This window comes from Sardina pilchardus, chromosome 23 (genome assembly GCF_963854185.1).
Source record: "Sardina pilchardus chromosome 23, fSarPil1.1, whole genome shotgun sequence".
Taxonomy (NCBI): domain Eukaryota; kingdom Metazoa; phylum Chordata; class Actinopteri; order Clupeiformes; family Clupeidae; genus Sardina; species Sardina pilchardus.
In genome coordinates this window covers 5,913,240-5,929,847 of record NC_085016.1, presented here as the reverse complement: position 1 = coordinate 5,929,847, position 16,608 = coordinate 5,913,240, and the positions used below count along the sequence as shown (strand labels likewise).

At 41.9% G+C, this 16,608-nt stretch overlaps 1 protein-coding gene across 2 annotated transcripts; it reads right to left on the bottom strand.

The window, feature by feature from the left end:
- Positions 1-5,493: 5,493 nt before the first annotated feature.
- On the bottom strand, positions 5,494-15,798 carry kynu (kynureninase). 2 transcript variants are annotated; one of them, XM_062527211.1, is made up of 14 exons: positions 15,686-15,798; positions 14,877-15,049; positions 14,420-14,540; positions 13,960-14,042; positions 13,006-13,067; positions 12,816-12,887; positions 12,470-12,544; positions 11,997-12,143; positions 10,068-10,166; positions 8,978-9,051; positions 8,667-8,719; positions 8,234-8,319; positions 7,906-8,136; positions 5,494-6,394 (listed from the first exon to the last, which is right to left on the bottom strand). In XM_062527211.1, the coding sequence occupies exons 1-14, from the start codon at positions 15,739-15,741 to the stop codon at positions 6,266-6,268; spliced, it is 1,461 nt and encodes a 486-aa protein (XP_062383195.1). In that variant the 5' UTR covers positions 15,742-15,798; the 3' UTR covers positions 5,494-6,265. The 2 variants fall into 2 exon arrangements, with proteins under 2 accessions (XP_062383195.1, XP_062383196.1); XM_062527212.1 differs by lacking the exon at positions 15,686-15,798 and adding an exon at positions 15,341-15,490.
- Between the last annotated feature and the right edge of the window lie 810 nt (positions 15,799-16,608).

Below are 16,608 nucleotides of genomic sequence, written 5' to 3'. Positions count from 1 at the left end.
ATATTGGATTAAGCACTGTTTAGGGATTTCATTTCATTATGATGGGGAGCCAAGAGCCTCAATATCATTCTTTTCACCTCTTGAGATTTTCTCTTGAGAAAAGGTATTTCACATTTCACAGTTATTCACATAGTCCTATACACTAGAAATTAATTAATTAAACACACCTCTAGTAAATTATTTTGAGCGATGAGCAATTCTAACATGTAAAATGACATTTGATGAGTTGGTTTCATGATTGCACAGTTATGGTAAATAAAAGATGGCTTCCGTGTATGCTCCTCCAATGTTGATTGCTGCTGTAATAACAATGGCACACCTGTGTACTTGTAGGCAAATATTAGTTTACTGTTGACAGTACAATTGATTTTGACTGTTGTGTCTAGCCTCCCTACTACAGGTACTCTCTAAATCTGTTCCAGTACAGTAGAAACTGTCTTTGGCTCACATAAACAAAAAAGTTGAAACTAGCCTGATAGATGCAGTTGACTTTTTTTTCTCTTAAAAGAAGTGGGGAAGGGGGGGGGGGGGAGCAATGTTTTATAACACAGTGAGGGCCTAGTATGACTACTGCACAAGCCCAGTTTATTCTGGCTATGGTTTAGTTCCTTTACAATTAATTAAAATGATGAAAAGTCCCCTAACTGGCCTTCCTGGCTACCTTCTCCAGCTGTCAGATCAGAAGCATGGAGAGCAGGAACCAGCCTGAGGGGGAGCGATCTGAAGTAATTAAATTTGATGTATGCCGCTCTTAATCCTTATTACCTGCAGGACTCGACTCTCCCCGACGCCAGCAGTCATGTAGCCAGGCCGGTGAGCCAAGTAGAAATGTACTCACAGAGAGAGAGAGAGAGAGAGAGAGAGAGAGAGAGAGAGAGAGAGAGAGAGAGAGAGGCTATTAAGCAGATGCATAGCACAAGGCTTGAACTCAAGTTATTATGAGTGTTTTCAGAACCAAGTCTGCAATAGGGCTGTGCAAAGGGGGCAAAAAATAGTTGCTATTTAATAAGCTTCTCCGACTGTTAAGTGTGGATCAATTTATAGTACACCAACACCAGCATTTCAGTAGCTGGTAAAGTCTTTGTCTTGATAGTGTGTTGGATGAATATAATTCAATTTCACACTGGCAATGTGCAGAGTAGGATGAGACTTTTTCTTTTTTTTTTTTTTTACTGTGAGGCTTTTCCTTGTAATTTTAATGTGCGTCTCCATATAAGCTGAAGTTTCCTCATTTCCAGCATGTTCTTCAGCTGTGCGCGCTGTACAGTACACAGCGCCCGAGGCAGGACCCTTCAGTGGAGGCTGTTTTGGCGGAGCGGTGTGTAAAACATAGCCTCTCTGCGGCGACCTCGCATCCTATCACACGCTCGCTCGCTCGCTCGCTCGTTGTCTCGCTCGCTCGTAGTCTCGCCGGTGTCAAAGGCCAGATGTTGAACAAGAGCTGCTGTTGATAGCAATTCAGCCGACACTCCTGCTACCTCGAGCACAGGAGCCTGGCAGAGAGCGAGCTCAGATCGATGCGTCCTCCTGGATAGCCAGGGTGTACGCTGGAACACCCACAAATCGCTCCGGTTGCCAAACGCACAGGTCCAGGGCGTGCCAAGCTGCCCGGAGTGATTAAATCACAAAGACTTTGGAAAGTAATGCATGGAAATTGAATCAGGGGTTAGATCATATTGAACCATATCCGCATCCACATGTAGCGAGCAGCACAGACCTCTGGAGCTATGCCAAAACCGTGCAGGAGAAACCACTCAGCTGCCTGACACGGTTTTGGAGGCTGTCAGATTGCAGTTGAGAAACCACACTCATGTACACGCTATGTTAATTTATTTTATCCCAAGGTTTTGGGGGAAGGTTAGATGATTTTTTGTGAGAAGGAAATTATTAAGGGGGATCATATCAAATGTGTCTTCTCATTTATTTGATTCTAAATTATTTATACTCCGCAAACCCACCCCCTTTCTCTGACCTCACCACCTCAACGCCCTCTCCCCTCATCCGTCCCCTTAAAAGAAAAAAAAGAAAAAAGAAAATAAAAGAAATGACAAATGCAAATGTTGGTACGTTCACCAGCTGGGCAAAAGAGTGCTCATTAGTTTTAAAGAAGGTTAATCCATTTAGCTTTTGCATATTGATATGCCAATTATGTCTAATTGTGGGAGAGGCATCCGTCAAGGTAATAGTGCATAAACACGGTCAGGAGCATTAGGGGGAGCCCAACACGTAATGAAGGAGGTGTTAATTGGCAGCCTAAGACCCCCCGGTCACTGAGGTGTGTAATGCACTCAGAGATGGATCACTCATCATCTTTCTGCATAATGCCACTTCCAGCCCCATGCTGGGAGATTGCAGGGCCTCTCCAAAACTCAGTAGGGGTGTGTGTGTGTGTGTGTGTGTGTGTGTGTGTGTGTGTGTGTGTGACAGGACAACATCCTGACGAAGAGTGACTCTCTCCTGTCACATGAAGAAAGGTATGAGAATGACATTCAGTTCTTTGGCTTTTACTATATGCAGAGATTTGTTGACCTATTGGCCTTTTTTTTAAAAGCAACACTAACGAGTCTTTCATACCTTAAATTAATGTTTCCAAAATCATTTCAGCGGTTAATCAACTCGTAACAGGGTGAACGGCACTTCTACATTCACTTCGCGGTCTTCTATCGTCTATAACCGCACTATGTAACTTTACCAGATCGGGTAGCGTATCTGTAGTTCGATTAAATGAGAAATAAGAAACTACAAATTTGACATCCTTCGATGTTGCAATACATCATACTTTCATAGTATCATGCAACATACTCTACCTTGTCTGTGGACATCGTTACTTGCTGCATAAACAAATAGCGTGTGTGCGGCAGAGGAAACGTGCTTTAGTGTTGCTTTAATGTAGCTTCTACAGTAGTTCTCAACATTCATATCAGGAGATTCATTTTGATGGGCAGACTAAACACAGCCAATCATTCCAGCCTCACACCATGTGCTATGTACTGTAGCCTTGTTCTGCATAACTGTAATGTCTCAAAAACCATCCAAATGTAAATATTAAATCAGTTAAATATTTCCATCAGTTGTTTTATGACCAGATGAGTTTTGTATATTAGTGCCAAAGAAGGCCTTTAAAACGTTAATCAGAGTATTTGTGTTTCTGGACAACATACAGACAAAATAATGTCAACAATAATGGAAACCTTACTTGAAATGAAATGAAATTAAACTAAATTAAAGATATATTTTCAAAATTTAGTTTTTGGCATGGCCACATCATGACTTTAGACACTGTTCCTCTCAAAATATTAAGCAATTTGGCAGTTTTTGTTCCCTAGGCTTGTTGGAAGTCTCGAGAAGTTGCACATAATATTTACACAGAGATCAGAAATAGTACATATAACATACATATTTTTGAAGTCTGCAGTAAGCATAATAAGAGAATTATGAGACTTCTGAGACTCTTATTTATGTCCAAACGTTTCTCCACCCCATGTAGTTAAGCAAACAAAAGCAAAAGCTTCTCATCAGGTTGCATTTCATAAGGTTTTTATTACAATGAATGGTGTGTGATCAGCGAAAATGATGGTGTATCTCATCTGTTAACTTTATACGTTTCAATGTTCTTTTGGTTCCTTTTAAAACTATTCCAGATACGTCGTAGCCCAAATTGCCCTCAACAAATCTTTGTGTCTCAAAGCAAACATTCTGGAGCAATCAACTAAGGAATTATCAACGTCTGTAAAGACATATTAATTTCTATTATCTAACTTCATAAAAAGCCCTGATCGCAGGAAAGCAAACACAAATGGCTGATGCACCCATTTCTTCCACTAAATAGAGGCAATTGAATGGGGGGAGGCAATAATTAAGTATCAAAGATGGCTTCAGTGGGCTACGCTCAATAGGCCTATATTTGAAACATCTAACCCATTTCTACCATGGCTATGAGAAGCAATGATCCCCACCCTCTGCAAAGCAGTTGCTTTATGTTTAATTCAATTAATGAAGCAATCAGTTCTTACGAAGAGGAAATTCACACTAGACGGTCCCAGTGTGAATCCCTCATCAGATTTCATGGGGAAAATCTCCCTTTCCTCACAAAGAAATTGTCCAGTTGTTTCATCATAGTTCATTCTCTTCCTCAGATGCATGGAATCTAATCCATAATGAGGCATTCACTTACAATGACTGGGTGTCTGAGTGAAGTGCTTTAATACCAGTAATCGGCATTACTAGAATCGAGACTTTATGCTATATGATGGTAATATACTATTCAGCTGTCTTTGTATGTGTGGCTTTAAACTTGCAGAGCTCGGAGCAATAATTTCACTTCAAAATTGCCCATTACCCTGAATGAGTACCGAATTGGATTTTGCGGTGCAACTGTAGCAAATGTTTTTATCTATTTATCTGTATCTGTTTATTTACTCACTTTTGCTATTTCTATGCATCTAATCATCCAGCTACTCACTTGCAAACAGCTTGCATCATGCTGACAGCGTCTTGTGGGCATTGGCCTATAAATATCTGCCCACCCACATTAGGCCCATATACGTACACAGCATCTCCTGACGTACTCACACAGCACATGCTCTAACAGCATGGGCGTCTGTAATTCTGTTATATGCAATGAACTATGCTGAGGTACAGGCACTCAAAGAGACAAATGAGGAACAGACATTATGAAACAATTTGGACTGACTTCCTATGCATATATTACCGGTAAGCCTTGATCTATACCAAAAGAAAACATGTGTGAAAAACTCAAATGGAAAATGTTTTCAATGTAGTCTTTAGTCCAATCCATGTGCACGTAAGTGTCCGGATGGCTTTTATACCGAACGGTTCCCTGACTGCAGTTACACGTTACGTAGAAGTATATGTGTTGCCACCCCAACACAGTTTAGATGCTGAGTTATTGTCCAGGGGGAAAACAGATGTTACTGTAATTCAAGTTGATTTAAAGGATTTGTAATGAACACTTTTTTTTTCCAGTGGAGCGTGAACTGTCTTGTAACGGCATCTTTGGTTATATTCTGCTCCTTACATCTTCACTCTGACACTGAATATCTTGTTTGCCCAATAATAAATATTTGAACACGCATAACTCTGTAACTTCTGTATCATAACGATCCGTGTAGACGCTAATTACGTTAACAATAACAGCAGGTTCAAACACACCTGGCTCTACCAGACACAATCGAGCCATGCATGCAAGTAGCCCATTAAGAGGCTCCTCAGTCCATCCAGGCTCTGTTATAAGAGGAGACAATAGGTCCCAGCTGTGGCGCAACTGGCTGGGGCTCTTACACCGCACGCCGGCGACCCGGGCTCGATTCCCGCCCCTTGGCCCTTTCCGGATCCCACCCCGACTCTCTCTCCCATTCACTTCCTGTCATTCTCCACTATCCTATAACATTAAAGGCATAAAAGCCCCAGAAAATAAATAATAAATAAATAAGAGGAGACAATAGAAAGGAATCAAACAGCTCCAACTCTATGTATGTTGTGCGTTATGCTGTAAACATTTAATGTTTAATCCAACAAGCTGAAAATATATACAGGGCCACAGTATGTATGCGGAATTAGATAAAGAACAGCACCTTGTCAGTGAGGTTACAGGCATATTTGGTTATGTAGTAGAGTAGACATATCAATAGTCTCTTGGCACTATGCTGGCATTATCAGTACACCTCTGTATCAGTAGACACTTACAACACAGAGAAGTTATACATTTCATCACTGTAATCAATAGGAATCGATCCTATGACATTCAGCACGGCTAGTTTGAAACCTGAACTGATCTTGAATTAGCAGCTGACCAGCATAGATTCACACCCAAACTATAGGGAGACCGTACAGGGGAGCTACACTGGCAACGTAACTGAAGTGTTGCATTTACATTGTGTCTGCAGCAACAATTACAGTAGCTTCCACTGTGTCAGTAGAACTGGTTACCGGTTACACCAGATATGATAGTGGTGCGTATGTTCGAAATATTAGACCAGTCTTGTAAAAACTATTTTTACACTAAGCAAATCCAGCGCTTCAGTTGCGCACCTGGTGTAGCTTCCCTGTTAAGGTCAAACCCTGACCTGAGAGATTACTGTAAATTCACTAGGGGACAATGCGTTGTGTTTAAAAGCCAAGCACAAAAGGCTGGGGAATGAACCCAGCTATGGCACTGGATTCATCACAGAGACTCTCTTTCCCATGATTCAATAACACCTGCTGTGTACCTGGCTGGAGGAAGGGCTGTTGGATGCTGTAGGCATCACTGGCTAAGCTCTTTGCTAGCATGCAGTGCTGCTCCCACAGCAGAGATGAGGCGGTGGACGTCTGAGAAGGAGTTGTAGAGAGGGGCCGGGGCAATCCTCAAAACGTTGGGCTCCCTCATGTCAAGCTGTGGGCAACACGGAAAATGGGCAGGTAAAAATAAGGGGATTGAATCACTACAGTGTCCAATTTTTTTATCATCCAATTTTTTTTGTTGTTGTTGTTATGAACTGTTTATTGAGTTTCATAAACAAGGGAGGGGGGGGGGGGGGCAAGACGGTTACAAGAAAGCTAGATAGTAAACCATACACATGGTAAAAGAGTGGCAATCAAAAAATAGAAAATAGTAAATAAAAGATTATATTTAAAAAAAAAAAGAAAAAGGGAGAAGTTAGTGTCCAATAGTTTTTGTGATTTGTTCCATTCAGATGCATCTGAATATCATGGAAAACATTTTCTGTAATTCAAATTGAAAAAGTTAAATTGCCGTATTATCTAAATTCATCATTACACATATAAGCATATACTGTGAAATATGTGCAAGAAGTTTATTATCAGGTTATTCCAACTCACAGTGTGTGTGAGTGAACCCCACTATCCACCAGGGGTCGCTGTTATTCCATCACATGTGTAGGTGCACCCCACTAACCACCAGAGGTCGCTGTTATTCCATCACATGTGTAAGTGCACCCCACTAACCACCAGAGGTCGCTGTTATTCCAACATATGTGTTTCTGTAATGAACTCCATTCACTACCAGAGGTTTATGCTATTATATTTTCACTAAGGACCATGATGTAATGATAAGCAAAGTTGAAACTACCCCTGAAAGTCACACAGTTACCTATATAGTGTCTTGACCTTGACCTACATTCTTATCAATCGCAAAATTGTGAATTAGTACATTTGATAAAATCTTAAACTTTATAGATGAAACTCTTGTAATACATCCCAATTATCAAACAACATATTGATTGTATTCTAATTAAAAGGTATATTAAAAAATGTTGTGCTTATTTCTCCAGACAATGTCTTTAACCATGAGCCCTGATAAGAGACAAAGTCCACGGACTGAACTGTGGTAACTTAGTCTTATCTAAGATAGAGGGCAAACAAACAGTAGTGATCGGTTAGTTGCAGATTTACGAAACAGTGAGCACATCAAAAATGATGTGAAGACCAAGGTTGTGGTTCTCTCGCTCTCTCTCTCTCTCTCTCTCTCAAATCAAATCAAATCAAATATTGCTTTATTGGCATGAATGTGTCGATGTAGTATAACATGTTAATAATCAATGTTGCATTAGTAAGGGGATAAAAATGAAATAATTGCAAAAAAAACAACAATAATAATAATAATATCAAAAGAGTAGATCGTAAATTATTTTAAAAGGACAGTAATAGCTTCAGCAGTAGTAGGCTGTTACACTGTAGAAAAAGAAACTTATACAAAACAACAAAAAAAACTATTTTACCTCTCTCTCTCTCTCTCTCTCTCTCTCTCTCTCTCTCTCTCTCTCTCTCTCTCTCTCTCTCTCTCTCTCTCTCTCTCTCTCTCTCTCTCTCTCTCTCTCTCTCTCTCTCTCTCTCTCTCTCTCTCTCTCTCTCTCTCTCCTGAAGTAGTAATGAATGCTAACTCACCGCCACACCCCTCTTCTCCAGCTCCTTGAACATGGCGCGTATGGGTACGGAGAAGGACAGGGACAGTTGGCAGCCCCTCTCCTCGGGGTTGGCCGGGGTGATGATGTCCACGTAGGGCTTGTGCGGCGCGTCCTCCTGTTTGGTGTAGTAGTGCGTGATCAGGTACTCCAGGTAACCCGTCAGCAGGCGGGACTTCCTCCGCAGGGCCTTCATGTTGGTCATATTAAACACCTGATTGTCCAACGAGAAAGTTAGAAGGTAGATAGATAAAGGCTTCGTTGGAATGCATGATTGTGCAAATCTCTATCGAAAAAGCATTGAGTTTCACCTCCAAGCTTGCTTGTAGTGGACACACCAGAAGAATAGGTTGATTTGACAATCTGAATCCGCCAATTCCAGGTATTGGGTCCATGTCTGTGAGGTGGAAATTGATTAGTCACACACACATACTGTAGACCGTCAACATACTGTACATTTTAGTCCTGAATGTTTCTGATCTCTTGTGTAAAGAGTAAAACTGTCCACAAGGTGGCACTCTAGACCAGAGCATTACAGTTGACCCCAAAATGTACAGTGTGATCTTTCTCACTTTGGATACAGTGATTACAATATCTATTTGGATATTACCTCATTATAAATGGGCTTGCCTATTGACAAATACATTTAATTCAAATACACCCTTGTAATATGCTCATTCTAAATAAATGCATAAATCACAACAACATGTTTTTCTGTGATTTGGTAAATGTTTGAATACTCACGGTTATCCATTTGGAATCGTGTCTTTAAATTATGCCCCCACCACCCTGTCAATCTACAACCAAGACAGAGGCACATAACTACAAGGTAAACTAATTAGAATATTGCTAATTAGAAGAGAGATGTGCACAACTACAGGATAAACAAATTACAGTAAGAATTGTCATTCTAATTAGAAAGTATAATGTAGATCAACTGCATACAGTACGCGTCATGTACAATGCACAGTGTACTTGTCCATATTGCAACAGTGACTGATAACGGCAGTGAGCGTTCTCCACATCAAGAGGAAGTACAGTAGACGTTGACTCACGCTGGTTTGATTGTGTGGGCATGTCTCTCATGGATATAAGCACCTGCCAACCCTCCTGCCCCAGAGTTCACATACTGCGCAAAAGAGGAAACACACACACACACACACAACCACAACCACACACACACACAGTTGCCTTCACTGCACTTCTCTTTACTTTCTTCACTTTAAGTTCACTTTCTCTTCATTTCCGTGATGTCATTCTTCAGAACAAAAGAGGCGTTTTTTTCTCTTGTCACGCAAGTATGACACATAATTACAACTTCCACAATGATTGCCATAATTGTGCTTTCCCCCCATGCTGGCATTTAATTGGATGATTACTGGATCAACAAATCAGTCATCAGATACAATGCAAAAGCAGTGGGTGGGGGTTAATTGACAGACATGTGGGGGTGTACGTAAGATAAACAATCAAAGGAGTTTTAATAAAGCAGGCATCCGCTGCTGCAGGCTAAGTTAACATTACAACATTCAGAAGCAAGATAGTCTAAGAACATGAATAACCTCGTCAAGATGTGTTCCAGAAGATTTCCCTGAGGTGGAAATCCATGATAAAAAAAGGAGCCAAGGCTATATGGTATGATGTATTTATCTCTATAGAATAAGCAATTGAATGTATGCATCCACTGTGCATACATTTATTTGAAATCTAATCAAATGTATTATCAGCAGCATGTGAAATCATTCCTATGGGCACTGCAGATACAATCTGTGTGTGTGCCTGTCTTTGTGTGTCTGTCCTTGTGTCTGTGTGTGTGTCTAGTAACATATCCTTTGAACATTTTAACTTTTAAAATGAAAATGTATTCAAAAGATATTCAGGCAAATGTATATATATGTATATATATATATTATATTATATATAGTATATATATGCTGGAGTTGCTGGGCCTCACATCAGAAAAAAAAATATTTAGGAAAAGTCCTAGTAAAAGCATAGGCTGTTGGGATAGGAGGCTGTTGGGATAAGGGGGAGTTGGGATAGGGGGGAGTTGGGATAGGGGGAGTGTGCCTGTCAGTTGGATGGCGGGTGTTGAGAGATGGGAGGAGACGAGTGGAGCGGACAGGTTACTCTGGGAGGCCTGACCTTGTAGCTGCACCAGCAGGCAAAGTCCACTCCCCAGTCGTGCAGACGCAGGTCCGCGTTCCCCACCGCGTGTGCGCAGTCGAAGCCCACGTAACAGCCCTGCGGTGCCCAAACACACACACACACACACAGCTCACATGGTAGCCCTGCAGACAGTACACAACAAACCAAACACATCATCACAGCTGGACATAGCAAGCAAGCAAGCTGGGACACAGTGGCCTGGCCAGTCCCACATTCGCACTCACTCACACACACACTCACTCACACACACACACACACACACACACACACACACACACACACACACACACACACACACACACACACACACACACACACACACACACACACACACACACACACACGCACAGCAGCAACTGTGACTATTTGCACAGGGCCGGTCAACAAGCAGTGTGATTTAATACCCTATAGCTCAACCACACAGAGCAAAGCAATTGTGTATTTCACCCCACAACAAATAGCTCTCAAAAGAGGGTCTTCACATGGAGTGGAGCATTTCACCGCTGACTTTATACCCTTTCTGAAGGTCAGCTGAGTGATGTCATATTTGTCGGCCCCACCACCGGCGTTTTTGACCCTGGCTCTTAAGAAGATGACTGTGCAGCAGACAAAAAAAAAGGCCCTTGACCACGAAAAAAAACAGCAAACCCATCGCAGGGGTGACAAATGCCGTCATTAAACACTTGGATCTGGAGCCGCCGCAGCAGCGGGCGCTTCAAACGCGGTCTTCATCCCCCATTGTTTGAGCAGACACCAGGGGCCACGGCGACAGAGAAATCACCGCGTCCTCCTGCAGAGGAGGCGGCGGCCACTTCACAGGTGTTTTGTTGGCCGGGGGATGACTCATCAGTTTGAATCATCATCACATTACAGGGGGGCCGGGGCAGTGCTGCAATGCTGCCAACAGAGGGGGGTGTGACTCTATTGATTTGGGATGATGAGGTTAAAGGTGTGGTGGCTTACTCTGTGTGTGTGTGTGTGTGTGTGTGTGTGTGTGTGTGTGTGTTTGTGAAGAGAAAGAGAGAGTGAAAGTGAGAGTGAGAGAGAGAGAGACAGTGACAGCGACAGAGAGAGAGAGAGAGAAAGAATGTGTGTGTGTGTGTGTGCGTGTGTGCGTGTGTGTGTGTGTGTGTGTGTGTGTGTGTGTGTGTGTGTGTGTGTGTGTGTGTGTGTGTGTGTCTGTGTGTGTGTGTGTGTGTGTGTGTGTGTGTGTGTCTGTTTCTTGCTCAGAAAATGCAAATTGAGAATACTTCTTGTGACCTTACACTAAAAAGTTTACTTATTTCCAACTTCCAAGGAGCATAACCAGCAGAGAAGTTAAACTTAAACCGGCTTGGTGCATTTAACTCTTATCAACTCTTTAAAGAGGTACAGCATGTTCATGTTCTTGTCAATCAGGGCTTTAAATGCTGTGTTCTCAATTCCAAAGAAAATACACATCAACGTTGTTTAAGACTGACGTAACCAGAGCAGCCATTGGTTGTGTTGAACAGCGCTGCTTTATACTCCTCTGTCTGTCATCAGATAAAGCACCCCTGTGTGGATAAACAGTTGTGATCGTTTTCTGAGTTTGTGGTGATTTGGAAATCAACTTCAGTTGTAAGGTCTCCAGACAAACCTGCAGAGCGAATTCAAATTTGCTAAGAAGTATGTCAAGGTTCACCCAGGCACCAAAGTTTGCACTTAGACGAGAATAGATTAAGCATTGAATCTGAGTGAAACACACATTTCCCCTGTAAGGACATCAGTATGTAGTAAAATGAACAAGCACAGGTTATGTGGGGTGAGGAAGAGTGAGCTCACAAAGGAAGTCTTGCTAATGAAGCATCTTAACAATTACGCATCTGCATGGGAGAACTACAAGACCCACAATGCCGCTGTGCCCTTGACATGATTGAGTCTTACCTTGGCCTGGCCGGCCTTGGTGATGGCGGCCATGTCAAAGAGCTGTCCGGTGTAATACTGCACTCCGCTGAAGAGAATAACGGCGATCGAATCGCCCTCCTTTTCAATCACACTCAGGATGTCCTTCGTCCTCAACGTGTGCTCGCCCTGGCGGATCGGCAAAAAGCAACAGAGGGACTCTGTGGTCAGCAGAGGTTGGGGCTCACAGGGCCCGTCACTCTTAATGAGAGGGGACATCTCCCCTGACCGCAGTTGGCTTAGGCCCACAGGCAAGGATAGCCAGCACAACACGTCAATGAAACTATTAGCAGGACAAAAGATGGCATGCTGCTAGGCAGACCTCCCTCCCGAACAAGCTAGTCAGATCAGCCATCTTGTTTTGTTGCTGTTGTTGTTGTTGTTGTTGCTTTTTCTCACTCTAGACCTAAATGTGAATGTTTGGAGAGGGACGAGGAAGGTGAGCAGACTGGTACCTCTCTAGGTGACATCAGCAACATGCTTTTCGCCGGGTCGAAACCTCGCAGGGAGATTTGAGATTCCACAGCATACTGTAAGGAGGGCACATAAGTATGTGTGTGCAGTTAGAAGAACAGGCTTTGAATCTGGCAAAGGCTCCGATGAAATAGAATAGAATAGAATAGAATAGAATATATTTAATGTCACTGTAAATGTACGGTACAAATTTAAATTTAAATTGAAATTTAAAAGTGCATGCAATTTTCTGTGCAAAAAGAAAAACATCCAGTGTGTGCTTTTGAAGTCCCATCGAACCTCAAAACACTTACCAACTGATATTGAAGGAAAGAAAATAATGCTTACATGGTCAGAGGGAAAGGCCTTGTCCTCTAAAAGAATTTTGTGTCGTTCCGTTGTCGGTTTGTAAAAGGAAAGCTTTGGAGTGAAAGCAATTACAGCAAGATGTTAAAGTGGATCATCAGAGGAGGTACACATACAGCACTCAGCACTCTATCAGTGATTGCAGGCTGCAGGCGTGGGTCATGGGTCTTACCAGCAAAAGATGAAGGTTGACCGTCAGGCCGTTCATCAGGGCTACTTCTTCTCGCTTAGCACCTACAAACAAACAAACAAACAAACAAACAAAAACTAAAAACAGTGATGGTGATAGCCACAGGATACACATGCTATGTGCTACCATCAGGATCAGTCAATATGTTCTGCTATCAGTAACATTTCCCTTTGGTTTTGAACAACAAGAATGTCTGCTGAAGCCTGATGAATGATTAGAGTTATACAACAATATCCCTGTTGGGTTAATTATGTAAAATCGCACTGTCACTGACAAATAGCTTGGTATTAATAAGATTTGCAGCAGTTATTCATTTCAGTAGGCTACACCTTTGTATGCAAAGTGCTGTTAAGATTTTTCACATTTCATTTTTTTCCACAGCTGATCAGCACAAACTACTAATACAATATTGATGGTGTTTGGACAGCGTTTGCTTTTAGCGGCCATCCAAAATTTCTCACTTCTTAATCCCAACTGCAATCATTTATGAATGATGCAATGGTAAAACTGATGAATACTTCACGAACCACTATGACTAGGGAAACAACTCTGCATTTTAAGGATAAAATTCACAGTGATACCTGAGGTTAAATCCCTTCTGATATCTCACAATCTCCAGTCTCATCAGACTTCATAAATATGTATGTCCGCAATCTCATGTCAACTAATGTGATTTCTTCACATTAATACTCAGACATAATCAACCACGATAATGCTGTACTCTTTAGCAAACACTTTTACAAACTGGATTCTGTTCAAATCTAGCCTCATACAGTACTAAGCAGACCTTTCCATGTATGCCATATAACTGGCAGTTATATCGTCCCATTATAATTATGTCTGGTATAATTATAATGATTAAAATAATTAATATGCATATAATTAGAATAATAATAACAATATGTATCATGTGTATCGTTATACAGGTTCCATTACCTACGACGTTGGCCATGAGCTGTTCGATGTTGTTCTCTGCCCAGGCCCAAGGACGAGAGCCCTCCATATGACCGTGCACTCCCCTGGAGAGAGGGCCAAACACCAGCAGAATTAGATGGAAGCACACAGATGATTCAGGTGCAGAGACTGTGAAACTGCCATAAGGCTGCAGATAGGCTTTCCACTGTAGCAGAGATGAGGGATTGAAATGTCCAGATCTAAAGTTGTTTCTTCACTCAAACACTGGAGGGGGGTTGATTAGTTGCAGTCATCTGCCAGTAATGTGATATTACTTGTCCACACACACACACACACACACACACACACACACACACACACACACACACACACACACACACACACACGCACACACAATGCACAAGCGCAACAGAATCATAAAAAGACCTTCCCATCATCACACATTATAACGATGCCATTGGACAAGCCTGGCACAACTCACATCTGTGCCCATTTCTCCAGCTCTTCCTCCAGGTACTGTCTGGCCAGTTTTGGCTGCAGCCCTAATGAGTTCCCCACAAAGTAGAGGCACTCCTCGGCGCCGTCAACCAGAGCGGGGTCAGCTGCGGTATAAGAAGATTAACGACGCATTAGTGCAATACATTCACTCATCGATGATGAAGCATCCTCGTTTTGGGTACAGACTGTTCTTTGTCCCCAAAAGGACTCCAAAAAAAAAAAAGATGCAATGCAGAGGTGTGCACCTGAAGCTGCACCTGATAAAAATGCAGATGACCCGTGCAGAAATATGTCACCTGACCTATTTGAGACTCGCACACAACATATGCACAAGGTACAGCAGAAACCAGCTTATGCAACGCTTACGCAGACAAGTGTTAAACAACTTCACATAGCATACAACAACACAACCACTGAAAATAAAAGACGGGGCTACTTACACGGTGGTAATTGTGACACTTTTGGAATGAGAAATTGCTCACGCAGGTGACGCAAATCATCGTGGTCATCAAGGAATTTGGCAACTTCAAATGAGGTCGGTTTGCACCCTAAAAACTTTGCGACTTGCTGTATAGCCGCGCTTGCAGTTGTCGCAGTGAACGGATCCATATGCCTAACATGTCAAAAAATGTACCGTCAGCAAAGGGAAACGAAAGGTAATTTTAACCATATAGAAATATATACAATGTATACAAGACTTTTCTGATTGAGTACGCGTGTGTAGCCAGCAGTTTTCCTTCCCCCTGCTTAGTTCATAGGCAACATTTCTGTCATGACCTGTACGTGTAGGCTACTGTATAGGAAGGGTTTGAGTAAACAATGTAATCTGCCATACAAGTGTCTTGATAACACAAATTGGGTGACTAAAAAGTAGGCCTAAATAATGGCGAAATGTTCTACTCACTTTGATATCCTTTTCCTGGACTTGGACTGCCACTGAACCTCGACTGTGACTGACAAATTTCAACGTGATCTTTCACCCTGTCTGTCTCTCAGTGTAAACAGCACATAGAAGTCAGCTTGGCTAATCATTCCTCTGAACACCACCCGCCCCACCACCACCACCACGGGGATTTTATTGCGTTCTTTAGTCCACATTATGTAGGCCTATATGGAAAAGTCAGTTCTTCCTTTTGCAATATGTAGTAGGCTAGTTAAAAACGACAGGAAAATTATTCCCATATCTCCGTTAATAAACTATCACTTTCACATCCTATTTAGAGACGACAACAATAGGCAGGCTACATACCGTAGACTTTGATCAAATGTAGTCGACACCCCTAAAAGCACAAAGGTGGATTCCATTCCGCAGATGCCAAACACACACTTCTCTATTCATTATGTTTCTCTAGTAATATCTTCAGCCATCCAAAGTCCTAACCAATGCGTACCTTTGGTACTTTCTTTGGTTTCGGTGAACGATGAAAGAGGAAATCCAAGCGAAATAGAGAAGTTGGCTATTAGTTGCCTATAAGTCACTCAATTGTGTTGATGTCCTAATCAACATTTTGCAAACTTGGTATGTTCCCCATTCTTGGTGATTTTTTTTGGAGTAACCTTATCTTAGAATGAATACAAAGTTCCTGCTGAAGGAAGTGTTGATTCCATTAGACACATTTTCAGTTCTCCAACCAATGTTAGTCATGTGGTCATGTAAAAAGTGTAACAAGAAGACAAAGGAGGCGCAAACTGTAGGCTATATCCAATATGACCACAAGGAAGCCTGCTGTGGGATAGTAATATTGCATAAAACTATCAGTGATGCTGAATATCTTTCTAGAATAAGTGGAGTCAGGTTTGTTAGGATGAACAAGAGGTTATAATCAATTGTTATATTACAACACCAACACACTTCTACCTCCTTGGTCTTGGGAAATTACGTGTTAAACATGTCAATTTACAGTGTAAATGTACAGTTTATAGCCTGCTACTTTTATGGCATTTGAAGCATAAATAGTTTTTTATTTATTTTTTTCAAATTAGGGAATATCATAAGACATATCGTATTACAATACGTTTTAGTTTTGTCATGGCTGTCTATTCCTCTGTGAAACTGGGAAAAATACTCAATAAAGTGTTCACTGATACTAGCCACCATGACAAAGGGAATGGATGATTGAAAAATCACTAAGCAGCGCGTGTGCATGTGTGTGCACGCTCGCGCGTGTGTGT